Below are 27,747 nucleotides of genomic sequence, written 5' to 3'. Positions count from 1 at the left end.
GACATGGAGAAACTCGGAAGGTGTTCTCGAAAGCAATAATGATAATAATAATAATAATAACAACAACAACAATAATAATTTATTATTTATACCCCGCCCATCTGGCTGGGTTTCCCCAGCCACTCTGGGCGGCTTCCCAAAAAAACATTAAAATACTGTACTACATCAAACATTAAAAGCCTCCCTAAACAGGGCCGCCTTCAGATGTCTTCTAAAAGTCAGATAGTGGTTTATTTCCTTGACATCTGGTGGGAGGGCGTTCCACAGGGCGGGTGCCACCACCGAGAAGGCCCTCTGCCTGGTTCCCTGTAACTTGGCTTCTCGCAGTGAGGGAACCGCCAGAAGGCCCTTGGAGCTGGACCTCAGTGTCCGGGTAGAACGATGGGGGTAGAGACGCACTGGACCGAGGCCGTTTAGGGCTTTCAGGGTCAGCACCAACACTTTGAATTGTGCTCGGAAACGTATTGGGAGCCAATATAGATCTTTCAAGACCGGTGTTATATGGTCTCGGTGGCCGCTCCCAGTCACCAATCTAGCTGCTGCATTCTGGATTAGTTGTAGTTTCCGGGTCACCTTCAAAGGTAGCCCCACACAGAAACAAACCCCAAGCTGAATCAGGGTGCCTTGGGAGTGTTTTGGTGCTTCCATGAGGAGGGATCTCTATGAGGCCCCCGCAAGCTGAAGTAGGGAACTCTCCCTCCCTCTGAAACCTTGTGGTGCTTTGCTTGCTCAGTCACAACATACAAACCCTGCTCTTTTTTGCAAAAAGCAAAACCAAGCTTACAGAATACACCCTTGGTTGAGAGGGAAGAATCGTCCAAGGTGTCTGACAGGACTAACTTTTAATCAGAGGCAACTATTTTATCAGGAATCCCCAGTTACAGTGCTTTTTACGGAAGGACGCTGACTCAAATGTTTGTCTCACGTGCTCACTGCTCTTTGGCTAGTTCTGCCTCTCCCGAGTTCTCAGGTCTACTCCAGCAGGGCCTTCCTTAAATTCCAATCGTTGGGTAAAAGGAGAGTAAATGAAGGAGTTACTTATGCAGTAAAACTGACCTAGATATGGCTCACCAGCTACATGTACCTGGACCATTAAACCACACTTGGATTCTGGAATTTTCTATCAGCTGTTAAGTGACAGTTAGAAGCAGGTGGAGTTCTGAATCTTGGCACATGGCTGGTGCCACCCCACTGTGAAGCTATAGAGGTGTGAAGCTATTAACACACTGATTGTTCCTTCCAACCCTTCCTCTCTACTAGCTAGAATGATGTTCCGTGAATTCAGAGAATAGAGGATTCCATTTAATGGTAAATTCCATTGCTGAACAAGCTGCTTTTATTTTTAAATTAATTTTTGGCGTTACTGCTATTACCACTGTATTTCTATTGCCTTTTATCTTAGCCTCCCTCCCAAGAACTTAAGTCGATCATTGTTCTCCTGTATTTTATCTCCACAGCAAACCTGCGAGGTAGTCTGAATCAAGGTCGCCCAGTGAACTACAGGGCTGAATGGCAATTTGTGTCTGGGCTTCCTACAGCCGGGCTGGTTCCAGACCACACTCTGACCACTCTACCACATTGCTCTGAGCTCTATAAATGCATACATGGGAAGAGAACGAAGGGGAAATTGAAGAATATGTCTATACGGTGCATATCTCAAGGAAACTATAGTTTCTAATTATCCTCCACCCTTTCCTACAGCCCAGAGTTTCTCTCTTTTGATTTCTTACAGCAAAGTTAAAAGAACAAATCCACCAAACGACAGGTAGAAGAACAACAATGCAATGCACACGTCAGTGTACTTTGGTGTAACTCAGCTATCTTTCATGCACTGAGCTTGAATGAGGCAGGGAGACAAGCAGGCTAATGGATCTGAAAGAAGCATATAGGGCTGACATGAACACATTAGATAGCTGTTCAGTGAGCCACGTGAGAAGTGACAGAACAAGATTTTTTTAAGATTGGCAGGGAAACCTGTGACCAAATATTGTGGGATGACCTCAGCCCCTGCTGAAGGCTAATGGTGAGGAATGACGGGAACTGTGTTCCTACAGCACTGAGAAAGCCATGGGTTCCCCAGCCCTGGTCTGCTGTCCGTGTGCCATTGTACCTTGAATAAAACTTTAATAAGATCAGGCTGGTGCTCAGAAGTTAAACACAAAGCTTTCTGATACAAACTTGTTAGTGCCTTTGTTGCAGACAACAGCCTATCATTCCATAGTCTATGTTTGTGTGAATGAGTGGCTTTAATTATTCCTCCCAACTGGAGTAGCTGTGTGTGTGTGTGTGTGTGTGTGTGTGTGTGTGTGTGTGTGTGTGTTGTACATTTTATCAGTCTCCGTACAAGTGTGCAACCATGCTTCTAGCATTTATGATATCGGTAAAACAGGAGGACACTCGGTTAGATCCAAAACCAGATTTTAATAGAGCTTTGCTGAATTGTAATTATAAACAATCGGGGGAAATGTTGTACATCTTGAAACACAGACAAAATCTTTTGTAACCTTCCAAATGGGTGGAAAACAACTCCTAAATTTCGATTGCCATTCCACCTGGTTTCTCTTTTGCACTAAGTTCTAAACAAGTCAATCAGATTTATTAAAGGGTGAATTTACTTTCCTTGTCTTGTTTATAGCTGTGATTCCAGTTGCCTGTTTAACTAAGGAACGGGAAAGGGGGATTTTCACAGCCCTGTTTAAAAACAAGCTGTCACAAACTTCCTAGGTGGATTAAACTCAAGAATCAAAGCTGCAAGAACCTTTTCCCCACATCCTCTGCTATGCTTAGTATGTCTCTTTTCCATCAGTGCTCTCAAACTCACGACTATCTGTAGTAAGATCTAGCAGCCGTCCCCAACCTGGTGCCCTCCAGATATTCTGACTGGGGCTGATGGGAGTTGTAGTCCACAACAGCTAGAAGGCACCAAGCTGGGTGGGGAAGGCTTATCTAGATGAAGAAATTATCCACCCTTTACACTTGAGGTCAGGACACACCCCTTTCTGAAAGGCTACTCTTCAAACAAGACCAATGAAAATTCATCAGAAGAGTAAATCTTCTCCTCAGCCAAGACAGCCATCTCCTGGCTGCTGAAGGTTTCATCTTCTTCTTTCTCCTGGGCCACGGCTTCACTTGACTCCTCAAGGCCCACAACACCCCTGTTCAACATCAGTTCACTTTCTGCCACTGGGGAGACATCAGCCTTGCTCATACTGTCTTCCTTGCTTGGATAACTGGAGGGCATTAAGGGAGGGCTGCTGCCGTATCTGCAAGAGCTGAGCTGCTCAGCTGCGGCACTCTTAGACCATGGAGCAGCGAACGAGCTCTTAGAACCTTGAGAGGAACACAAAAGCCAGTGAAGATCTCCCCAGAGAGTTATCCTGCACGAGGAGAACAATATCCTCTCCCGTATCTAAGGGCGTAGAACAACCCGTCTCGCCAGAGCAAAACAGTCCCTTCTACCGCCTTCCTTTGCTGGGTGCTAAACAGAATGTCAGACGACTATTGAACTGTAACAAACAGGCTTCACAACTTGGGATTTCATTCCCAGTTGTGCTTCTGGGCTGACATAGCAGCAAACATTCTAGGTTTCTCACATACAGAGCAAGGAGCTCTCTCTTACCTTTTTGAGCATCACAACGTGCCTTCGTTTGGACAGATCCTTTTGGAACAGCAGCAGCTTTGGGGACTGCCATCTCTTCCCTGCTCCTCTTTGACAAAAGTGGGGTACCTTCAGTTGATGACTTGCTTTTTTTTGCCCCTGTGTGAACAAGTTGTATACAGTGGTACCTCGGGTTAAGTACTTAATTCGTTCCGGAGGTCCGTACTAAACCTGAAACTGTTCTTAACCTGAAGCACTACTTTAGCTAATGGGGCCTCCTGCTGCTGCTGCCGTGCCACCGGAGCACGATTTCTGTTCTCATCCTGAAGCAGAGTTCTTAACCTGAAGCACTATTTCTGGGTTAGCGGAGTCTGTAAGCTGAAGTGTATGTAACCCAAGGTACCACTGTATATGCTACTTTCCTTCTTCTTTTTGATTGATTTAAGGTTAACCTGGGACCCCTACAGATATCCTTTTTATTGAGTATGCACCATGCTCATGATGTTGTGGGGCGGTTACAAACCAGCAGATTTTCAATGCTGCTTGTGCCTGCAAGAAGTTTGAGGGAGGTCACACTTCTTTGTTTGCAACTGGTGTATGCCCCATACCTTCCTGCTAAAATCCTATAACTTTTCATAACATTTCAAGGTTCCGGCAGGTATGTGCCCGACTACATGCCCTATGGATCTCTGCTTTTCAAGGCAGGTGAAAACAAGCTGTGGGGTCTTGATCGGGTGGGTCCAAGATGCAGTGAATGTTTCACTGTGTGAGGGAGAGGTGCCTGCCCCTTTAAAGGGGGGGTGACAGTGCTGCCACTACTAAAGAAGCTGGTTATGGACCCAATTAACAACTATCAGTTGGTCACAAATATCCCCATTTTAGGGAAGGCGATAGAGAGGGTTGTGGCAAACATTCCTGGATGAGACTGATCACTTAGATCCATCCCAGTCTGGGCTCAGACCTGGGTTCAAGACCGAATCAGTCTTGATTGCCCTGATGGATGACCTTTATAGAGAAAAGAACAGGGAGAGTGCAACCCTGCTCAATCTCTCAGCAGTTTTTGATACCATTGACCACGGTATCCTTCTGGGCTGACTCTGTGGGATGGGAACTGGTGGCACTGTGCCACAGTGCCTCTCTTCCTACCCTGCAGGATCATGCCCCAAGTGGAGAGAATGCTCTTTGGGGGCCCTGGTGCTTACCCTGTGAAGTGCCAAAGGGCACCTCTTACCCCCCAATGCTACACAACACCTATTTGAAGCCACGGGGAGTAGTCATTAGGACGCGTGGTGCAAGGTGTCATCTTTATACTGATGACACTGAGCTCTGTTTCTCCATTACATCTGAGTCAGGAGACGCTTGCAAGCCCTGGACCGGTGCCTGGATGCAGTGGTGGACTGGATGCAGGCCAACAAGCTGACCTTGACACTTAGAAATACAGGGGCCTTGTGGGTGGATGGCTCCTGTGTCCAGGGTAAAGGTCAACTGCCTGTTCTAGACAGGGTAAGATTCCCCCCAAAGGATTTGGTTCGCAGCTTGGAGGTATTCCTGAATCCATCTTTGTGATTAGAGGCCCAAGTGACCTCTGTGGCTAGGAGTGCCTTCCACCAGTTTTTGTTGGTATGCCGGCGGCAACCACTACTGGACTAAGAAAGCCTGACCCCAGGAGTTCATGCACTGATAACCCCAAAGACGTGATTACTGCAATATGTTTTACATGGGGCTGCCCTTCTATATGGTCCAGAACAGCCTTTCTCAACCTTGGGTCCCCAGTTGTTGTTGGACTACAACTCCCACCATCCCTAGCTAGCAGGACCAGCGGTCAGGGATGATGGGAGTTGTAGTATAACAACATCTGGAGACTCAAGGCTGAGAAAGGCTGGTCCAGAAGATGCAGCTAGCGCAGAATGTGGTGGCCAGACTGCTCACAGGAGCAGACTACTGACAGCATACCATTCTACTGCTGAGTAGACTGCACTGGTTAGCAATTTGCCAGAGGGCTGGGTTCAAGGTAAAGGTAAAGGTACCCCTGCCCGTACGGGCCAGTCTTGCCAGACTCTAGGGTTGCGCGCTCATCTCACTCTAGAGGCCGGGAGCCAGCGCTGTCCGCAGACACTTCCGGGTCACGTGGCCAGCGTGACAAGCTGCATCTGGTGAGCCAGCGCAGCACACGGAACGCCGTTTACCTTCCCGCTGGTAAGCAGTCCCTATTTATCTACTTGCACCCGGAGGTGCTTTCAAACTGCTAGGTTGGCAGGCGCTGGGACCGAACGACGGGAGCGCACCCCGCCACGGGGATTCGAACCGCCGCCCATGCGATCGGCAAGTCCTAGGCGCTGAGGTTTTACCCACAGCGCCACCCGCGTCCTGGGTTCAAGGTATTTGTGTTAATTCCCAAAGCCCTAAATAGCTTGGACCTAAAGTACCCTAAGGACCACCTGGTTCCTTATGCTACGTCTCAATCACAGAGGCCTTCTGATGGGCACTTTTGGAGGCCCCACATGCCCCTGAAGTTCTGGTGGCCTTACCAGGGACCGAGCCCTGTGAAACTCCCTGCCCGGTGGAAGACCTCGCTAGTAGAGGTTCATCAGGAGTCATTCCTGTTTGTTTTCAGATGTCTTCTAAAAACTGTATTACCATGGTATCTCAGTTTAATAACAGTCTGGTTTGGTTTACAAACTCCACAAACCCAGAAATAGTGTCTTGGTTTGAGAACTTTACCTCGGTATAAGAACGGAATCTGAATGGTGGAAGGGCACCAGTGGCGGGACACCTCGTTAGGGAAAGTGCACCTTGGTTTAAGAACGGTTTTGGTTTAAGAATGGACTTCCAGAGTGGATTAAGTTCGTAAACCGAGGTACCACTGTATTTAAATGGGCCTTTCAAGCCTCAGATTCTTTGCCAACCAGCTTTTACTGATGTGCCTGACATTTTAAAATAGTTTTTACTGCAGTGTTGTTTTTTCGGGTTGTATACCACCTTGTGATTTGTATCTCTCTCTCTCTCTCTTTTTACAAAAGTGCAGTTTCTAAATATTTGCATACATAATAAATAAATAGTAAACACAAATGTTCTGGGGTGGCTGTTGCCCTGTTTTTGTTTTACTATAGCACAAAAGTTGCCCCTGCAGATGGGAACAACCTGGTAGCATTGGGGAAGCACAGAAGAACAATTAATAAAGTGGAAACTGTAGTCTTGATTGCATCAACGACATGTTGCAGAATACACCCTGCCCCCCCCCAAAAAAACCCACACACCAGTTTGTAAGAGCCCCAAATTGATCCTGCCAGTAGCCTACACTAGCTTTCACTCACAGTTATGGCACATAGCTTAAAAGAGAAGAGAGGCCTGAGGTTGAGGTTGCTGGGGAGGGTGACTTGTCAAAACCTCACCTTCTATGTTGGTTTTCTTTTTGAAATCTCCATCAGATTTCATCACTGGTGTCTCAGGCAGAAGCTAGGAGAGAGATACTGTTTGTTAATGTTAACAGAGAGAACATGATAGACCTACTAAAACTTCACTAGACCAATAACATCACAATGGACTGTTAGGAAAATATATGACGGGGCTGTCTGTAGCAGCCAGATTGTTAAAAGCAGGGAGATGCCCAAACATTTCCAATAGTGCAAAGACTGAACCAACCTTTTCTTGGCTCTTGTTTGATGCTGATACATTTTTCTTCCCACCCTTTGGTTCTCGGATCCTCTTGGCAGGAGGCTTACAGGTAACGTGTACATGATCTACAATGCAAAAAGGAACAAAGAGTGCAGGGTGCGGGGTCTGTTTTTCAGCTCGCCTGACAATATTCTGACTTCTGACCCCAACCTGCATGTCATGGTACCTTTCAAGTCTCTGTTGTTTTTAGGTGACTCTCTCCCGCTGAATCGGCTATAGAATCCAAATATCCTTATTCTCTCCTGGTGCGGTGAAAGAGAAGAGTAGGTGTTATAGTACTGATATGCTTCAATTAGTACCCAATTTCTAATAGGAGAGAAAGGCTGGGGCTCCCGGCTGCCATGCCTTTTGCCCTGGAGGTCAGTTGCCCCAGATCTAAATGTATGGCAACTTAAGAGGACAGGCTATCTCTGCATGGCCTCAGAACCACTCTCTTCTTGTGCCACAGACTCCAAACCACAGCCTTGGCATTATAAACTAGCCCTGCTCAACTAGAAGCCCCAGTTGGCTTAAGCTAGGATTTTCTTCCCCACACATAATATATTCATGGCTAGGACCCAAACCAATGGATTCAAGTTACAAGAAAGGAGATTCCAACTAAACTTTAGGAAGAACAGTGGAACAGACTCCCATGGTGGACTCTCCTTCCTTGGAGGTTTTGAAGCAGAGGTTGGATGGCCATCTGACATGTATGATCTAGTTGAGATTCCTGCATTGCAGGGGGTTGGACTAGATGACCGTTGGGGTACCTTCCAACTATACAGTTCTATGATTCTATGCATCTGAGTGCATTTCTTCCTTGCTATTGGATCTGGGTTGGACTGGGTTAAGAACATGCATGCAGATTAGTGATCCAGACCCAGGACAAAACTATTAGCCCCTGCTGTATAGTGGTCTTATCCAAGGAGAAAGGGTGCAAAACCAACAGTGGAGCTAGACCACTTCCTCATTTAATAGCAGCAGTTCACCTTGTGTGGCCGCACATTTTATACCATGGCAGATTTTAGGTGAGGAAAGAAAAGGCTCACAAGGGGATTCTAAAAGTTAAAACGAAACAAAAAAATTGTGCAAGCAGTGGTATTGCGCTTCCTCCACTCATTCAAAACGGGATTCACAGAATACACCATCGTGCAACACCCACAGATGTGAACGGGGAGCTGTGCATTAGCACAAGGGCTTGTGAGGATGCTATTCAGCTGCTGCAAGTTGCTAGTGATGATAGAAAATGAAATGAAAGAACGAAAGGAAGTCCTCTCCCCTTGTTGTTCCCCCACACAAACATTAGTCACAGGGAACATAAAATGACTAATTAAGGAGCAATGTACCAAGAATCCCACAACAGAAAACAATGACGGACCAAAGCTGGAAGGGAGAAGCTTTTTAATTCTTTTTTTTTAAAAATCAGTGGCTCTAAAGACCCACAATAACCTTTGCTACCCCACAGCAGACAGGATGGTGCTGAAATCTGAGTGAGCTCCAGCTGCTCAATCCCTCACTTGCCTCCAAGGTTCCCAATGGGCCTTGCTGCCTAGTAGGCAGAGGTTAGAGGGCAACACCAGGGAAGATCAAGTATGATGGCAGGAAATGCATCCTTAAGAATCTCATGTTATTTCTATTTCTGATAAAAGACTAGAATGGGATTTTCCATTGCAAGAATGTTTTGTAAGTTGCTTTGATAGCTCTTCTTGGCTGTAAAGTGGGATATTCTAAATAAGTCAAGAAGATTTCCATTTCATTCCATACAAAAATTGCTACACAGATCATGGCTGAGAAAATAAAGGAAAACAGAAGATATTGGGCCCCAATGATCTGCCAATAACATCCTCTGCAAAAAGCGTGAAAGCAAAGGATGCAATTATTCCAGAGAGAAATCAACCTAGGTTTATGGGGGGGGGTCATGGAACCTGCCTGTGTCACACCTGAATGCTTAATTGCTCTGCTTCGTTTGCCATCTTCACAGCAGCTTCAAAATCCCTCTTGTCACCTTTGTTCTTTAGCTTGGCCTCAAAAAGAAAATACAGAACATAGCTATGATTTAAGAAGTGAGGGAGAAAGGGACTGTGCGTGGGTGCTGCTTCTTAACATCAATGGGGTGTCTGCTAAACACTTATCCCATGTGTGTACTGTCACTCCCAAAGCTTTTCTCCTCTGTGCTTGGGAAAGGGGGCTGCGGGGAAGTAAGAAACAGATGAGGGGAAAATTCTGCATTCCTTATCTGCATGCCACTTTTGCTCCTCTTTCTACATGTCTGGGGCAAATCTGAGTTTAAATACATAGATCTGCCACTACTGCATCTAAATTGACCCTCCTAGAGCTACAATTCCCAAGGCGCCTTGGGGGAAGTCATGATAGCTGGACAGCTCTGAAATTAATCCAAGTTCATTGTGCAGCTGGGGCCTAATCAGGCAGCTGTCTTTCCAAATTGCAGGGCTGGATTGCAGATGGAGGGAAAGGGGGACGGGGACAAAGTTCTCCTCTGATTTTAAGATTAAGAAGCTTGCAGAAATCACACACCAGGTTTGCTAGCAGATTTTGGCAGCCTGCAGACAACCTGTTTATTGAGCTCTCGTTTTGATTTGTTTGCAAGGAGGATATACAATGCCGTATCAAGCAACTGTTACCCCATAATTTCCAGTACATTTTCCTGTCATTTTCCTTACTGCATAACATCTGCTTTTTTTGAGGGGGAAGCAGGTTTCTTGCACAAGAGTGCCAATTCCACTTTAATCGTGCAAAGTGAAGTACTTCACACGGCACATAATTAAACTATAGAACTCGCTCCTACAGGAGGCAGGGATGGCCACCAACTTGGATGGCTTTAAAAGAGGATCAGACAAATTCATGAAGGAGAGGGCTATATTGATGGTTACTGACCATGATGGTTATGCTTTAATAATAATAATAATAATAATAATAATATTTATACCCCACTCTCCCCAGCCAAGACCGGGCTCAGGGCGGCTAACACCAGGTATAAAAACAATTGATTAAAATACAACTTAAAAACAAGATTAAAACACAACTTAAAAACAAGATTAAAATACAACATTAAAATGCAGCCTCATTTCAGTAGAAACTCAAATCAAAAACTTTTTGGGGATGAAAACGTCAAATCTTCACCAAGGCCAACTATCCAGACTAGTCCTACGTGGGCCAGAAAAAAGGCAGAGGACTTTGCCCCCACAGTTGGAGGCAGCAATCTTTCTGAATACTGGTTGCTAGAAACCACAGGAGGGGAAGAGGGATCTTGTGCTAGAATCCTGCTTGTGGGTTTCCCATTGGTACATCTGATTGAAAACTCTGAGAACAGCATCCTGGATTAGATGGGCCATATTGCCTTGATCCAGAAGGCTCTTCTTAGGTTCTTATGCCCGAATGGTCTGGATCCCACCCGCAAAAGAGCAAGCATCGGGAAGTCTTCACTTTTCCCAGCTATTGTCTGTAACTTCGTCCAGATCATGCTCCCTTTCAAAAGGCACCTCCTGTTCATTGGATCCTCTTAGAACCCATAACCTCATGGAGACTGGGACACCTCGTTTTGTGAACAAGCCACCATTAGCAAAAAGCCCCACTTACCGCACCATTTCCCTTTGCATAAGATTCCTCAAAGTTCCTCAGCATGGAGGCAGAGATCCAAGCCCGGGTCACAGAGCTACCCAAGAAGGTCACATGGTACTTGCACTGAAATGGGATGGAAACCGAGAGCATGTCAGTTGTGGTGGGTGGCCATGCCTGTGAGAGACTGAAGGGAGGTGAGAACAGGTGACCCCACCTAGGCCCAAAGTCACCCCAGGCCTCAATAATCACCCCAGGCCTCAAAAATCCACAGCTACAGCTTTTCTGTGGATTCTCACAAGATGCTGGTACATAGGCAAAATGTTACTTTTATCAGCTCGAGAAGGCTTCAAAAGGCTAATGAATAGGCTCTATTCAAAACAAGCCTAAGAACTGACTTTGATCTCATTCAGTTGCAACATCTTGAACACTCTGAAACCCCTTGGCTTCTCACCCCCCCCCCCTTTTCCAAAGATAGGAGCTTTCTGTTCATGCTCAGGAACCTCAACATGGGGCAGGACTCCTGAGGGAGGAGAAAGGGGAGGCAACTGGAAGGGGAATATATGCTCTGTGCAAATGACTGTGAACCCGTGCTTGTTTTGTGAGTTATCACGCTTGCTCCTTCTACCAGTTCATGGATGGTAGAAATAAAGCTTTTTCTCTGAAACTATTCCTTGAGTGTCTGTTGACTCCCATTTTCCCTTTCCTGGGCGCAATATTTTTCCCACCCGAGGGCAAAGCCTCATAAGGCTACAAGACAGCATGTGAACACATCTCAGATAAGGACTAATGTGGGTAAGAACCTTTCAGCTGGAGCTGAGTAGTAATTGACTTAGGGATAAAGTCAGGTTTATCCCACCAACATGAAAGCACAATATAATATAAAATAAATATACATAATACTTAACAGGAAGTGAATCTGCCTGAGAAGAGAACAGGAAGTACTCTCCAATGTCTGGATCAGCCTCTATAATCCCAGGCCACCTATAAACACATGGTTGGAAAAGAGCGAAAGACACTGTAGTGAAGACACCGCCAGGCCAACCCTAGCTTCTGCTAGAGGACTGGAAAATGTTTTGAAGCCCCATTAAAAAAAGTAAACAACTTCTTCCATATGGCCCACATGACCCCAAAAGAGCTTTTGAAGACCTCAAATGCCAATTTGTTCATCTTTTAACTAACAAGTGTTACTATTAAAATCAGGCTCCTTTGGGAGGACCGGTTTTTTTTACCTTTTACCCTTCTGAGAGGACTGGAAGATAAGATATGCAATACCAATTTCGATCCAAAAGTAAATTGGTGGAAAGTTATTTTGAAGGCTTAAAATGTTAAGCATACAGGTCGTATATTATAGAAGAAGAAGCCTTGCTAAGGAGCAATCAGCATGGCTTCTGCAGGGAAGCCATTCAGTTTTCACACAGAATAGTGGTACCTCAGGTTACATACACTCCAGGTTACAGACTCCGCTAACCCAGAAATAGTACCTTGGGTTAAGAACTTTGCTCCAGGATGAGAACAGAAATCGTTCTCCGGCGATAGCGGGAGGCCCCATTAGCTAAAGTGGTGCTTCAGGTTAAGAACAGTTTCAGGTTAAGAACGGACCTCCAGAACGAATTAAGTACTTAACCCGAGGTTCCACTGAACTTGCCTGAGGAAGAGCAGAGGTCTTAGCATCCATTGCATCCCTATGTCTGGACCTGGCACTCTGCATGCACTGAGAGCAAAGGTCTGAACCAGGAGTTTGCTGTTCTCATAGAGGCTCTCATGGAGGTGTGGGACCAGGGCTCTAAGCTGCATGCAGAGGCCTCCCAAATCTCTTGCATCTTCAGTGCAAGGAAAGTGGTGAATCTGGACATACAGCTATCATGGAGGAGGCAGGACTAGCAAGTGCATCCCTTTTCTCTCATCACACCTGCAAAGGGCTAGTGTCAACAAAGGAGATGAGTACAGTGACCTCATACAGTGGTTCCTTCTGCAGTAGTCTGTCTCTCTACAATTGTCATCCTTCGCTCACATACTTTTTATGGAGCAGTCAGTTGTTGCATACCAGGATTTTTCTGTGTTGCTCTCCCTTGTTTTCTCAGACATGGTTTGTGGTGCTGTATATTGTTTTCGCAATAAAACATCATTGTGGTGTCTCTCTGACCTGTGTGGGTCAAGTGCTATTGAGGCTTTTCAGGGATTCTGTGCCTTTAATTAAATGCTTCCTGTCTGCAAGTTCAGCCTGTTTTATTGCTTCCTGATTAGTGGGGGATTAGTGAGGAACAGCCTATTAATTGCCTCCTCTCAATAGCCTTTCTTAATTGCTCCAATGCTAGTTTCTGGTAGGGCGTGGGGAGACTTTGATTACCCAGCTCCATTGGTTTTTCTTTTGATAGCTAAAATTTGACACTGAGGAAAACAAAAAGAGGCAATTCCAGGAGCAATTAGTGGTTAGATTGTCAGGCTGCTTTTTATTTATTTTAAGCATTTATAAATCCACTTTCTAGGCAAAAAGGCTCCCAATGTGCCTTGCAAAAACCAGGAGTAAATCCTAAAAAGACATGATACATGAGGAAAACTGTATGGGATTGAGGAAGACTACAAGTGGCAGGACCTGGATTCAAATTGCCACTTAGTCACTGGGTGACCGAAATGTCTCAGTCTAACCTACCTTACAAGGTTGTTGTGAGGATAGCACAAACAGTACTCATTAATGATTCCTCATCACCCTGGAAAAAAATGACAAGTGGGGTGCCGCAGGGTTCTGTCCTGGGGCTGTTGTTGTTAACATCTTTATGGATGAAGGAATTGAAGGGATGCTCATCAAATTTGCAGATGACACCAAACTGGGAGGGGTAGCTAATGCCACAGAAGACAGAATCAGAATTCAAAATGACCTTAACAGATTGGAGAACTGGGCGCTAGCTAACAAAATGAATTTCAATAGGGACAAATGTAAGGTTCTGCACTTAGGCAGGAAGAACCAGATGCAGAAATATAGGATTGGGGACACCTGGCTTACTAGCAGTATATGTGAAAAGGATCTAGGGGTCTTGGTGGACCACAAGCTGAACATGAGGCAACAGTGTGATGCAGCAGCAAAAAAAAAAGCTAATGCTATTATAGGCTGCATCAACAGAAGTACAGTGTCCAGATCAAGGGAAGTAATAGTACCACTCTATTCTGCCTTTCATGGATCACTGCCTTGCCGTGGCGAAGGGGCTTGAAGAACTCAGAGAAGCTATGAACTACGCCGAGCAGGGCACACAAGATGAACAGGTCATAGTGGAGAGTTTTGACCAAACGTGATCCACCTGGAGGAGGAACCGGCAAGCCACTCCAGTATCCTTGCCAAGAAAACTCCATGGACAAAGACAACAGGCATATAAAAGTTATGACGCTGGAAGATGAGCCCCTCAGGTCGGAAGGCGTCCAACATGCTACTGGGGAAGAGCGGAGGGCAAGTACAAGTAGATCCAGAGCTGATGAAGCGGCTGGGCCAAAGCCGAAAGGACGCTCAGTTGCGGATATGCCTGGAAGCGAAAGGAAAGTCCAATGCTGTAAAGAAAAATATTGCATAGGAACCTGGAATGTAAGAACCATGAACCTGGGTAAGTTGGAGGTGGTCAAAAATGAGATGGCAAGAATAAATATTGACATCCTGGGCATCAGTGAACTAAAATGGACGGGAATGGGCGAATTCAGTTCGGATGACCATCACATCTACTACTGTGGGCAAGAAACCCGTAAAAGAAATGGAGTGGCCCTCATAGTCAACAAAAGAGTGGCAAAAGCTGTACTGGGATGCAATCTCAAAAATGATAGAATGATCTCGATACGAATCCAAGGCAGACCTTTTAACATCACAGTAATCCAAGTTTATGCACCAACCACTGGTGCTGAAGAAACTGAAATAGACCAATTCTATGAAGACTTACAAGACCTTCTAGAAGTGACACCAAAGAAGGATGTTCTTCTCATTATAGGGGATTGGAATGCTAAAGTAGGGAATCAAGAGATAAAAGGAACAACTGGCAAGTTTGGCCTTGGAGATCAAAACGAAGCAGGGCAAAGGCTAATAGAGTTCTGTCAAGAGAACAAGCTGGTCATCACAAACACGCTTTTCCAACAACACAAGAGACGACTCTACACATGGACATCACCAGATGGGCAGTATCGAAATCAGATTGATTATATTCTCTGCAGCCAAAGATGGAGAAGCTCTATACAGTCAGCAAAAACAAGACCTGGAGCTGACTGTGGCTCAGATCATCAGCTTCTTATAGCAAAATTCAAGCTTAAACTGAAGAAAGTAGGAAAAACCACTGGGCCGGTAAGATACAATCTAAGTCAAATCCCTTATGAGTACACAGTGGAAGTGACGAACAGGTTTAAGGATTTAGATTTGGTGGACAGAGTGCCTGAAGAACTATGGATGGAGGCTCGTAACATTGTACAGGAGGCAGCAACGAAAACCATCCCAATGAAAAGGAAATGCAAGAAAGCAAAGTGGCTGTCCAACGAGGCCTTACAAATAGCGGAGGAGAGAAGGCAAGCAAAATGCGAGGGAGATAGTGAAAGATACAGGAAATTGAATGCAGATTTCCAAAGAATAGCAAGGAGAGACAAGAAGGCCTTCTTAAACGAGCAATGCAAACAAATAGAGGAAAACAACAGAATAGGAAGAACCAGAGATCTGTTCAAGAAAATTGGAGATATGAAAGGAACATTTCATACAAAGATTACCATAATAAAGGACAAAAGTGGTAAGGACCTAACAGAAGCAGAAGACATCAAGAAGAGGTGGCAAGAATACACAGAGGAACTATACCAGAAAGATATGGATGTCTCGTACACCCCAGGTAGTGTGGTTGCTGACCTTGAGCCAGACATCCTGGAAAGTGAAGTCAAATGGGCCTTAGAAAGCACTGCAAATAACAAGGCCAGTGGAAGTGATGGTATTCCAGCTGAACTATTTAAAATTTTAAAAGATGATGCTGTTAAGGTGCTACACTCAATATGCCAGCAAATTTGGAAAACTCAGCAGTGGCCAGAAGATTGGAGAAGATCAGTCTACATCCCAATCCCAAAGAAGGGCAGTGCCAAAGAATGCTCCAACTACCGCACAATTGCACTCATTTCACACGCTAGCAAGGTTATGCTTAAAATTCTACAAGGAAGGCTCAAGCAGTATGTGGACCGAGAACTCCCAGAAGTGCAAGCTGGATTTAGAAGAGGCAGAGGAACCAGAGACCAAATTGCAAACATGCGCTGGATTATGGAGAAAGCTAGAGAGTTCCAGAAAGACATCTACTTCTGCTTCATTGACTATGCAAAAGCCTTTGACTGTGTCGACCACAGCAAACTATGGCAAGTTCTTAAAGAAATGGGAGTGCCTGATCACCTCATCTGTCTCCTGAGAAATCTCTATGTGGGACAAGAAGCTACAGTTAGAACTGGATATGGAACAACTGATTGGTTCAAAATTGGGAAAGGCGTACGACAAGGCTGTATTTTGTCTCCCTGCTTATTTAATTTATACGCAGAATACATCATGCGAAAGGCTGGGCTGGATGAATCCCAAGCTGGAATTAAGATTGCTGGAAGAAATATCAACAACCTCAGATATGCAGATGACACAACCTTGATGGCAGAAAGTGAGGAGGAATTAAAGAACCTTTTAATGAGGGTGAAAGAGGAGAGCGCAAAATATGGTCTGAGGCTCAACATCAAAAAAACGAAGATCATGGCCACTGGTCCCATCACCTCCTGGCAAATAGAAGGGGAAGAAATGGAGGCAGTGAGAGATTTTACTTTCTTGGGCTCCATGATCACTGCAGATGGTGACAGCAGCCACGAAATTAAAAGACGCCTGCTTCTTGGGAGAAGGGCAATGACAGGCCTAGACAGCATCTTGAGAAGTAGAGACATCACCTTGCCAACAAAGGTCCGTATAGTTAAAGCCATGGTTTTCCCAGTAGTGATGTATGGAAGTGAGAGCTGGACCATAAAGAAGGCTGATCGCCGAAGAATTGATGCTTTTGAATTATGGTGCTGGAGAAGACTCTTGAGAGTCCCATGGACTGCAAGAAGATCAAACGCATCCATTCTTAATGAAATCAGCCCTGAGTGCTCACTGGAAGGACAGATCGTGAAGCTGAGGCTCCAGTACTTTGGCCACCTCATGAGAAGAGAAGACTCCCTGGAGAAGACACTGATGCTGGGAAAGATGGAGGGCACAAGGAGAAGGGGGCGACAGAGGATGAGATGGTTGGATAGTGTTCTCGAAGCCACAAACATGAGTCTGACCAAACTGCGGGAGGTAGTGGAGGACAGAGGTGCCTGGCGTGCTCTGGTCCATGGGGTCACGAAGAGTCGGACACGACTAAACGACTAAACAACAACAACAACATTCTGCCTTAGTCAGACCACACCTGGAACACTGTGTCCAATTCTGGGCACCACAATTTAAGAAGGATGTTGACAAGTTGGAATGTGTGCAGAGGAGGGCAACCAAGATGATCAAGGGTCTGGAAATTAAACCTTATAAGGAGCGCTTGAAGGAGCTGAGTAAGTTTAGCCTGGAAAAGAGGAGACTGAGGAGATATGAAAGCCATTTTCAAATATCTTAAGGGTTGTCACATGGAGGATGGAGCAAGCTTGTTTTCTCCTGCTCTGGAGGGTAGGACTCGAACCAATGGCTTCAAGTTGCAAGAAAGGAGATTCTGACTAAACATTCGGAAAAACTTTCTGACAGTAAGAGCTGTTCAGCAGCGGAACAGACTCCCACGAGGGGTGGTGGACTCTCCTTCCTTGGAGGTTTTTAAACAGAGGTTGGATGGCCATCAGTCATGGACGCTTTAGCTGAGACTCCTGCATCGCAGGGGGTTGGGCTGGATGAACCTTGGGGTCCCTTCCAATTCTAAGATTCTATAAAGCCCAGAGATGCACTGGGCATGTAAGTAAAGCTGTGTTTCTGGGGAGCTCCCCTTTCTGCGGCTTAGAGGCCCCATTCTTGGCCAGTTTTTCTGTCAAAAGACTGCAGCTGCTGTACTGGCAAGGGTGCTCAGAAAGATTGGCTATTTTGGCTAAGCCTTTCAAGGAGGGTCAGCAGCTGAAAAAACTGCAGGGATCAAGACACATATAACTGAGGTTTTTAAGGAGCTGAGATTTAAGTAGCAGAGCAAAACTGGGGTTTTTACTCTGAGAAACCTGGGCAGGTGTATTTTTGCCTTGGAGTGTGTGTGGGGGGGTGCGTTGGTTAACTAGTGCTGGGACTATTGTTTTGTGCTCCAAGCCTGACGATAAGTTGGCAATGGAAAACTGGTTTGTTTAGCACGGTGTAGTGTGCTGCCCACACAATCAATATTTTCTTGCATTGCACTGCACAATATCCTGAAGCCCGTTTTTTTTAAAAATAAACCCTGCTGTGTTTATGGCTCCCTCTTTCTAATTTGGCACTCTCATTTGTTTCAATGGGACTTGCATCCTTGTAACACATGTTGAGGATCTCTGCCTATGTTAAGGGCAAAGGGGGACCTTATCATTATTATTATTTCAATTTATATACCATTCTTTACCGAAAGATCTCAGGGCAGTGTACAACATTAGAAACACTTTATAAAACATCCCATGATAAAAACATAGTAACAAGCATGATAGTTTGTTGTGGGATGGGAGCTGCCGCTCATCTATGCAGGTGTCTCCCAGCATCTACATAACTTCATCAGCATCAAAATGCCAGCCCATATTTCTTCCCACTTAATCCACAGAAAATCAAGTGTTATAAAACAGCCTGTTTGCAGTATCCGAGGCTGCGTACACACTATGCCTTTAAAATACATTTGAAGCACATTTCCCCCACTCAAAGAATTCTGGGCACTGTAGTTTGTTAAAGGGTGATTTCAGGAACTGTAACTCTGAAGAGAAAAGTACAGGGCCCAGAATTCTCTAAGGGAAATAATGTGCTTTGAATGTGCTTTAAAGTTACAGTGTGTACGCAGCCTCTATGACTCATTTGTGATATCAGACCTCTGCCTAGAAGCACCCGAGAGTTGTGTGTTCCTTCCCTACCATGGGTATCCATATTGCTTGGCCCACACGATTGACCCAGGAATATAAACAGCATAGACCACCTCGTTTTCAGACCCTGACCATGTTTCCTCTGGAATGCTGCAGCTGTTGTGCTCGGGATCTGCAACGGAAAATAAATAGCGCGCTGAAAAGAATCTGGGAAGTCTGTGTAATTGAAATAAATGCATTTTCTCTACCCCGGCTCCTTTTCACTTCTCCCTCCCCTTTACTGAATACAAGTCCCTTTGGGGCAGGGACCCTTCCTTTTGTACTGCTGCATAAGGTACAATACATAGTGACAGCAGCAAAACAAAATAACTCATAGAGAAGGCACCAAAAGCAACCCATTGCAGTGACTGAAGAGGTTCTAGACTCCCACAAGACGCCTTTGTTTTGAAAGGGTAGATTTTATAATGGTCAAGAGCATGTGATGATGGTGATGCCTTATAATCTCATGTTCACTGGGTCAGACTGATACTCCAGTCTTCCCAAACCTGGTGCCTTCCAAATGTTGGAGCTTGAACTCTTTATCAGCCCAGGGCTGATGGGACCTGTTGTCCAAGTCTGGTCTGTTCTGACTGGCAGCAGTCCTCTAGCTTCTCAAGTAGTATTTCCCTTCACCTGATTTATGGACTATAACTTTCCGGACTGACCATGCTGGCTGGGACTGATGGGAGCTGAAGCTTAAAAACATCTGGAGAGCCACAGGTTGCCCAGGCAGACAGGGGTTCTGCGGGACACTGAGCGGTCACAATTTTTTGTATTTAACTGAGGAAAGGAGAGGCCACCAAATGTCTGTCAGCCCCTGCAAGAAAAGGCTTGCCTTTCCCTTCTGTTTTACCTGGGTTCTGGCTACATGTCCAGTCCTCAGACAGAACCGATGGGTCTATGTCACTGCTAAGCCGCCTCCACTTCTCACAGGTTGGATAAGAGCACTGGACCCATGCCATGCACCAGCCTAGAGTGGTGAAAAGGGGGGAAATCATGAAACAGCAGACTTCAGCTTTATGGAACATGCTTGGAGGTGCAGGTGGAGTAGATGAGCATCACTCAGGCTAACTTTAAGTGTGTGGATTCTTCTGTTAGAGGGGATTAAAGCAATCTGTCTTAATATGAATTGTAGCTATGTTATGGGCTACCATATGAAGATATGTGTTCCTATCTTCTGAGGAGACTGGGGCTTTCAACTCTTCAGATGTGGGTCCATCTATGGTTGTTCCTTGGGGCTTCCACAAGCCAAGGTACTCAGGGATTCTGAAATGCAGGATGCTTCAGCTGTGCCCAAGACAACCACAGAAAAGTAAGTGACACAACACTTGCTGTCATGTACAATGTCGTGGCCTAATTAACGCCACTCCAAAGTATCAACAATGATCTACAGCCCATTTAGACAATGGCACTTCCTTCTCATGTGCCTTGGGTGGTAAGCCTGTCCTTGCTGAACACCAGTCAAAACGTTCACCTGCTCATTGTTGAATGCGATAGATGCTGTCACCTGCCAACAATGTCTTTTTCCAATGTACACAGAACAATAACAACACAAATGCAAACAGCCAGAAGGGCTGGATATTAAAGAAAACTGAAGGAGGGTGGAGAGAGAGAGAAAGCTGGTATGATGTTAAAGCCACAATGACCAATTGCATACTTTATGGCTGCAACACCATGCCAAATTCTCTCTCTCACACACCCGCCCCCGCTGTTTTCCTCAACATCCAGCCTGATGGATGTTTAAGTTCTGGAGATCTTAAAAGTGCTCATGATTTTCTGACATTTTCGTTGTCCTACTTTGGATTTAGTTTCTCCTGTGGACCAATATCTATGCTTCCCCCCTTCTATACACAGGATAGGCAACCTCCATGCAAAATAATAAATTGACTCAAATCTGACATCCAAGACAGCTACAACTCAGAAACCAGTGGGACAGAGGTCTTGAATCTCCCGAGGCACTCTGCAGCTGTCCAAAATATCATTATTCAACAAAGGACCTTGAAAGGGAGACTTCAGGATGAAACTGCTGAACTAGAAATCAGGAGAATGGCTTCCTCTCCCACTACAGGTGGTAAAACAACATCACAAAGTGATCTTTGTGCTAATGTCACCTATTAGTACTGCTGCTGTGAATGGCGGTTGCTGTGCTCATCTTACCTTCATTTACGGTTGGCTTAAAAGCATTGTCACAAAGCCTTATATTCCACAGCCCTCTGGACGGCTGTCTACACCCCCCTCCCCCCCTCCAATACTCCCAACTATATGGGTCTGCCAATTTCATGCAGGTGAAGTCTAGCCAAGAAAGAAAGTTACTGCCATCATAGTCTTTATGGTGCCACAAGACCCTTGGCAGTTTCCCCATAATTAATGGAACAACAGCAGCTCTGCAGCCTCCTTTGTAGGTGTTCTGTGGTGCAATGCACTTCATTTTATTATTTTTAAGCAGTGGGCTACTCAGCTCACTTTCTTGTTCTTACAGCAATTTATTTAAGGTTGCATCAATCCCCGCCAAACGTCCAGGGCTTTCCCCTGTGGACTGTGCACAAAAAAACGGCAGGAGCACTGCAGCCCACCAGAGCTCCGAAGCCAGCCTGGCTGATCTGCCTTTGATCCCCCATCCCCATTTGTCCACCATCCTCCCTAAAAACCCTCTGGAGCAGCAGGAAGGGTTCAGCTCACTGCAGCCACTTCCTCCTCGGTCTGCCTCCTCCTCCTCCTGCATTTCCTCTTGGTCAACTCGGACGTGGGCGTTGCCCTGAACTTTCTTCTTGGGCGCACCTTTCCGGTTTTCCTTACGCCCTCCATTGTCTCCTCCTGATTTCTCATCTGCCAGGAGACAAAGAGAAACAAGTTGTTGTGCGCACCCGTGTTTGCCTCTTTGCAAAAACACCGGGAGAGGGGTGGTGGGGTGGCAGCAGCAGCGGAGCTGGTGAGTGCGGGGAGGAAACTGTGAGCTGCCTAGCAGTCAAGAGCAGCAACTTGTTTTGAAACACTGGAAATAATGTGGATCTCTGCCCTACACAGGGCTTGTGGTCCCTCTCCCTAGGGCTGCACTGGTACTGAGTCACTTCCCTTTGCCAGGCTTCCCACCCACCCGGACACGTTTGGCCCATGGCCAATGGCACCTGCTGCTCCCATCTTGCACAGCCCCCATTCATTTCAACTGAGGTTTATCCCTGGTGTGTTTTGCTCAGTGCTTGTTCATGCAAGAGACTTAGGCTATGTACACATTAGGGGTTTAAAACATAGCAAGGTAGTTTCTGCCACTGTGGTTCAAAGAGAGGGCAAGGGTGTCTTCGCCTGATGCACATTACCTGTTTGGTTTTTTCATGCCTGCATTCCCTCCCCACAAAACTCCTACCCACAAAACTGTCATCTGAGCATGCTCAGTGGCTGACTCAAGCATACATACCTCTGCTTAACTGCAAAATGAACGTGGCTTTCCTTTTCAAATCGGATGGAAGATAGTTTGAACAACAGGGTTTATCAAGAAACCACAGGATATGAATTGTGCCAAAGCCATGTGTACATGGTTTCAAACACTAGCAGTGGGAGCGTACTAGAGCCAGAGTAAACAGTAATATGTACATAGGCTTACTTTTCTCCTGTCCGTCCTTATTCACAGAATGTGTTCTGTGATTCTTTTTTTTTAGCAGATGCCGCTTCTGATCCATTTCTGAAACAATCACCTCACTTTTCTTTCCAAAGACCATGTCCTCCGCAGCTGGAGAGACCCCCAAAACCTTCCTGAAGAAAAGAGCACAAGCACACAGTTAGGGCCTACTTCAGCAGGGTGGAATATTGAAAACTAGTCTGCTTGGGGACATTGATTACAAGTTGCACTGATATGTTTCCAGCAGGGGTGAGCAAATCTCAGTTTCTCATTTCTCCAGTGGGAAGATCAGTTGTCCATGTTTTTGTGAATTTTTTAAGTTCTCATGAAAAGTCATCGGCATTTTAGTGCTAATTTTTCCAAATATACCTATGCTTGTATAAAATTTTGACCAATAATTTTGCAGACCAATTTTCCCTAACTGCAGTGGCGTAGCGTGGGTTGTCAGCACCTGGGGCAAGGCAAGTAATTTGCGCCCCCTAACCCGTGGATTTGCCCTAACCCCCAGATGTTGCGCCCGGTGCGGCCGGCCCCCCTGCACCCCCCACGCTACGCCACTGCCTAACTGTAATACCTTTGTATGCTATTTACACTAATATGCACACGTTTGAGCATACTTTAACCTACTATGTACATTTTTGAATGCATTACTTGGCTTGAAGAACCGTACTTCAAAATTCAGAGAAATGTGAATTTCGAGGGGTAGCTGGGGCTTTGTTCTCGTAGTGTTTCAGAAAGGGCAAATTAGGTTCACCTTAAAATGAAAACTGAGTTTGAATATCTCCCCCATCCCTAGAGGAAGGAACAATGTCGCTCACCACCACCACTATGAACCAGGTCATAACATGCTTCAGCCTAATAAACATGGAGATGAGTGCACTCTCCTCATCCAAGGGGAAGTGATGCTGTGTGAAGGTTTCCCTGAACTTTACATCACTCACAAGAAACATAAGGGACCTTCTTTCAGCCCCAAAGTTGCTTTTTAAGAGAATAAGTTTAACTCTTCCCCTGCCACTGTTTCCCGACTCTAATTGTCTACCCCGTGTATCTAAAAGGCACGATTAGCTACATTTAGAGCCCCCTTGATGCAGAGAGGAAGTTGCTTTGGGCAGAGAAAAGATGTATGCAGAAAGGGTTAAGTGCCACATCCCTTCTGCAGAAGACACACCTCTTTACCTTGGCCAGAGCCATGGCTGGGGTTTGCCCTGGTGACCCCTGCAGAGGGGTGACAGCTCCCAGCTTGTATGCATGTGTATGCTAATACGTGTATGTGTGTGTGTGTGCACATGCAGGCCAGCCAAACTGGCGTCTTTGACCCTGGTGAAAGAAAGCCTAGTTACACCCCTGCCTTGGTCTCTGTGACACTTGAGATATATATTTTCAAGACTTACCCTAAACCTGTGACCTTAATTGGTTTGAAACTGTTTTTAACTGAATTTTAAGTTGCCCTGGAACCTTATAGTAACATCCTCCCATTGGAGGTGTTCTTTAACAATATTCTAAGAAGGGCGCCTGGGAACACCAACTAAAACTAAACTCTGCTACATAGACATTTCCTGTACTTGGGCACCACCTTGAGGCCAAAGCATGATTTTCACATGCCTGGAGATTCCTGCGTTGCATTTCTAAATAATATTGCCCAGGTAGGCAGTCTTGCGGCTTTTTTTACGCAACTGAGGCTTAAATCAGCTTTTGCTTTCATTAGTGTGCAAACGTGAATGAAAATCCCACACTGATAGCAGTCATTTCTTTCACATTATGTCCTTCAATAGATAACATTCACACACAACTTACACAGAACACTCCCATAAATTGAAATAGGCTGTATGAGGGAGTATCAGAGCAAGTTTAGCCATTTGCAATATTAAACTGCTGGTAGAGATCTATGATTTTTTTATTAATTTAGGTCAGCCTTCCTGGTGCCCTCCAGATGCTTTGGACTACAACTCCACATAGCTGTACTGGCTGGGGCTGGTGTGCCCTCACGGGAACACAACACCAAGATTTGTTTACTGCCTCCTTCACATTTCTTCCCTCTGGTAAGAGATAATTTCCCTTGCCCTCTTAATAAAACCATACCATCCAAGCTCTCAGATTTACCTGTGATGTTACAAGACGCTCATTATCATTCCTATGTTGCTTTTTAGCTGGAAAATCGACACACATTTCTTATCTAATTCATACTGACTAACTAAAGTTCCCAGCTATCTTTGTTTTCCGGCAGGGGCCCTACGCCTTTCACAGTAGCACAACAAAGCAGGCAACCTATTTCCTCCATCGCCAGAGCTGCATGTTGTGAACTGCTCCACCTGCTGAATTCCTGCTTGTCACATATCTGCTAAAGACATAGGTGGGGAAAGGCTCAACAAACCTGCTTTACAATGTCAGGTGCATAAATCTGATAGCCTTTGTGAAAGATAGGGGGAATACAGGCCTGATTTGTCCACCCAGGAATGGGGAATGTCAGGTTTAGAAGTCAAGTGCAACACTACAGGCATTTCTGTCTGGGTCTTGGAACTCTCCTCAGGCCACACACCCTTCACCGGCCCCGCTTGAGTGTTTGTGCTTGACTGGAATTTGTTCCTGACCACTGATAATGCCCTTTGTGTTATGTATTGAAGTTCTCACCCTGGGCCAACAGGGGGATACTGTAGATAGTTCAGGTCCACATATGCAAATAAGGGATTGAAAGTGATGTTCAGTGACTGGATAGTTACAGAAAGTGTTACAGTTGCGTTGTAGTGGAGCTCTATATAAGCAGGCTGGCTGAACCCTTCAGTTCAGTTCTGTTCTGACCTGTGAATAAACAAGAGCTGTTAACTTAACACTTTGCTTGCCTGGATGGAGGATAGAGAAGGGTGTGAGAGTATGTGTAGAAACTGTACAAAGGTAAAATCTACATCCATTGCCCTGCCTGCTTTTGCCTCTGGCACTGTCCACCACTGTCAGGTACACACACACACACACCCTGCCACAGTAGGTTCTCTAGGAGGCAATGTGGCGCTCGGGTTGAAAAAGGTTCCCTGGGCCCTGCTTTAGGGTCTCCTTGCTTGCACTTTGGGTTCCGGTCAGCTCCTTCCCTGCAGTAGCGAAGAACAAGCCCACAACGTTCAAGGTGCAAGTTACAGAAATTGTTTTTGAGGAACAGCTTGGGAATGCCTCTGGGAACGTGAAGAGCGCCCCGCCTTCAGCAGCGAGGCCAAATATGCCGCCGTACAACTCACCTTCCCAGATCTTGTTTCTCAGTAGGCTTTGCCGAAATGGTTCTCTTCGCAGAGTCTTCTGGAAATAAAAAAGCAAAACAGCTTTAAACAGCTAAGCCCTGAAGGACTATGAGTTCATAAAATAGTTTGATGTTGGCTTGCGCGATAATCACTGCCAGCTCCCAAACATTATCTTCCAAAGTTGACAGGCTTCCAAAGTTTCAGCCATTAACAGAGCTTCTCAGATGTAAGTCTGACTGAATTCAAGGGGGTTACTTCCAGGTAAGTAGGAATATGATTGCAACTGTAGTGGCACAACTCATGGCAGACGGCAAAGCAAGTACTCCAAGAGTTTAAGCAGCATCTAGTTGCGGGAACCAAGGGGGGGAAGCCAGTTTCAGTTCTCCGTCTCTAGCCTCCTTCATTCCTGCTTTCTGTTAACACAATATTATGTTGCTGCTGTGGGGAGGGGTCATTCAGAGGGCCTTTTGGGGGACTAAACACCCCTTGTCCGTTCCATCCTTGCCCCTCAAGGGAACCATACGATAAAACCAACTGAAATTAAGACCAAGTGTTTGTGTGTGAAGTGCCTCAGATTTTAGTGGCCATGTCTATGTTACAGCAACATCTTTCTGCGCTTGTGTTTCTCCCCCACCCCAACCAGCATACCCATACACTCCTGCAAAGGCTTCTGAAGCACACTCTGGACAATCTCCTCGAACTGTGCATCGGTGAGGCCACCTTCTTCCTGCCAAAAGATGAGCAAATGTAACAACAATACCACGCCCTGCATAGAAAGCATAGGCCCCCGGCTAGCATTGGCAGAGGGGCTGCTTTTAAAACAGCTTTGAAACATCGGCTGGTCCAAAATGCAGCGGCCAGGCTTTTATTTGGTCCTCAATAATCAGAACGTATTTGTCTCTGGATTCATTCTACGTAGTTCTTTATTACTGCTCTGTATTCAAGGTCGTTTGCTAGTGTAAAGCCTTAAACCAAGGGTCATTTATGTATCTTATGCATAGCTGCAGTCACTATAAAATACCCATTCCACAAAAGAAAAACTGCCAGTTCTCAGAAACCTCCTCTGAAAAAAGCATGAGGCAGAACACTGACATACACACACCAAATAAAAAAATAAAAAGCAGGCAAAAAAGCAGGCAACACTAAAACCAAACAAGCAACCCCCCCCAACAAACATAAACAAAGCAACCCCCTCAAAAAACAAAGAAAATTACAGGCAAAATACCCACAACTGCAAACTGCTTAGAATCAAGTAGAATAAAACTTTTGTGAATAAATAAATGTAATATTTTTGGTTGGACTAGATGACCCTTGCGGAAGGTCCATTCCAGGACAACATTTCTATGTTTAAATGTGAAGCCCAGAAACATTCTGGGGGAAGGGCAGGTTGTCTACAGTATGTGCCTGCTCTTTGTTTTCCAGCCCAGCCCAACCCATGGTGGTTAAAAAAATGTTTTTTTAAAAAAAAAAAACAATGTTTGAGGGCACCATGGCTCCATGTTGGGAAACCCTACCCTAAATGGTCTTGGACCCAGTTACCACATGGACCACCTGCTCCCGGGTCAACCTGCCCCACTTTAAAACCTGCCTTGCAGGCTCTGCTTCCCAGGAAATGAGCATGAGGGACCTGGCTGGGGCTTTGGAATGACTTCCCTGTGGTCATTCACCCGGCTCTCCCTCCATTGTCTTCCAGACAGAAATGGAAAACATTTTTAGTCAAACCAGTTTTGAATCGCTAGCTTTAGCCCTGTTTTTTAATTATTTTAGTTGAACATTTTAAATAGTTTTTAATGTGTCTTAATATTTAATATTATGTATTATTTATACAGGGACATGGGTGGTGCTGTGGGTTAAACCACAGAGCCTAGGACTTGCCGATCAGAAGGCCGGCGGTTCAAATCCCCGTGACGGGGTGAGCTCCCGTTGCTCGGTCCCTGCTCCTGCCAACCTAGCAGTTCAAAAGCACGTCAAACTGCAAGTAGATAAATAGGTACCGCTCCAGCGGGAAGGTAAATGCCTTTTCCGTGCGCTGCTCTGGT

The 27,747-nt window shown here is 45.5% G+C and overlaps 1 protein-coding gene and 1 long non-coding RNA gene across 3 annotated transcripts in view; one reads left to right on the top strand and one right to left on the bottom strand.

Annotated features, from left to right (window-relative positions):
* Nucleotides 1-168: 168 nt before the first annotated feature.
* Nucleotides 169-1,700, top strand: LOC128400188 (uncharacterized). The gene is made up of 2 exons (XR_008327317.1): nucleotides 169-1,308; nucleotides 1,403-1,700. It is a non-coding gene; the product is annotated as an uncharacterized LOC128400188 (long non-coding RNA).
* A 701-nt stretch (nucleotides 1,701-2,401) lies between these two features.
* The window catches only part of ZCWPW1 (zinc finger CW-type and PWWP domain containing 1), a 28,868-nt gene continuing 3,522 nt past the window's right edge, over nucleotides 2,402-27,747 (bottom strand). The window contains exons 3-16 of one of the 2 annotated variants that reach the window (XM_053362219.1): nucleotides 26,357-26,435; nucleotides 25,709-25,766; nucleotides 22,470-22,618; nucleotides 21,551-21,697; nucleotides 19,725-19,841; nucleotides 18,884-19,004; nucleotides 11,737-11,812; nucleotides 10,850-10,954; nucleotides 9,193-9,276; nucleotides 7,440-7,515; nucleotides 7,241-7,338; nucleotides 6,991-7,054; nucleotides 3,620-3,757; nucleotides 2,402-3,330 (exon numbers count right to left, since the gene is read on the bottom strand). In XM_053362219.1, the coding sequence (XP_053218194.1) occupies nucleotides 3,008-3,330; nucleotides 3,620-3,757; nucleotides 6,991-7,054; nucleotides 7,241-7,338; nucleotides 7,440-7,515; nucleotides 9,193-9,276; nucleotides 10,850-10,954; nucleotides 11,737-11,812; nucleotides 18,884-19,004; nucleotides 19,725-19,841; nucleotides 21,551-21,697; nucleotides 22,470-22,618; nucleotides 25,709-25,766; nucleotides 26,357-26,435 (1,635 nt within the window). In that variant the 3' untranslated portion in view covers nucleotides 2,402-3,007. The remainder of the gene's footprint in view (nucleotides 3,331-3,619; nucleotides 3,758-6,990; nucleotides 7,055-7,240; nucleotides 7,339-7,439; nucleotides 7,516-9,192; nucleotides 9,277-10,849; nucleotides 10,955-11,736; nucleotides 11,813-18,883; nucleotides 19,005-19,724; nucleotides 19,842-21,550; nucleotides 21,698-22,469; nucleotides 22,619-25,708; nucleotides 25,767-26,356; nucleotides 26,436-27,747) is intronic. The other variant, XM_053362220.1, reaches the window with a different exon arrangement.

Source organism: Podarcis raffonei, chromosome 13, assembly GCF_027172205.1.
Source record: "Podarcis raffonei isolate rPodRaf1 chromosome 13, rPodRaf1.pri, whole genome shotgun sequence".
NCBI classification, from domain to species: Eukaryota; Metazoa; Chordata; class Lepidosauria; order Squamata; family Lacertidae; genus Podarcis; species Podarcis raffonei.
This window is presented reverse-complemented; position numbering and strand designations above follow the sequence as displayed.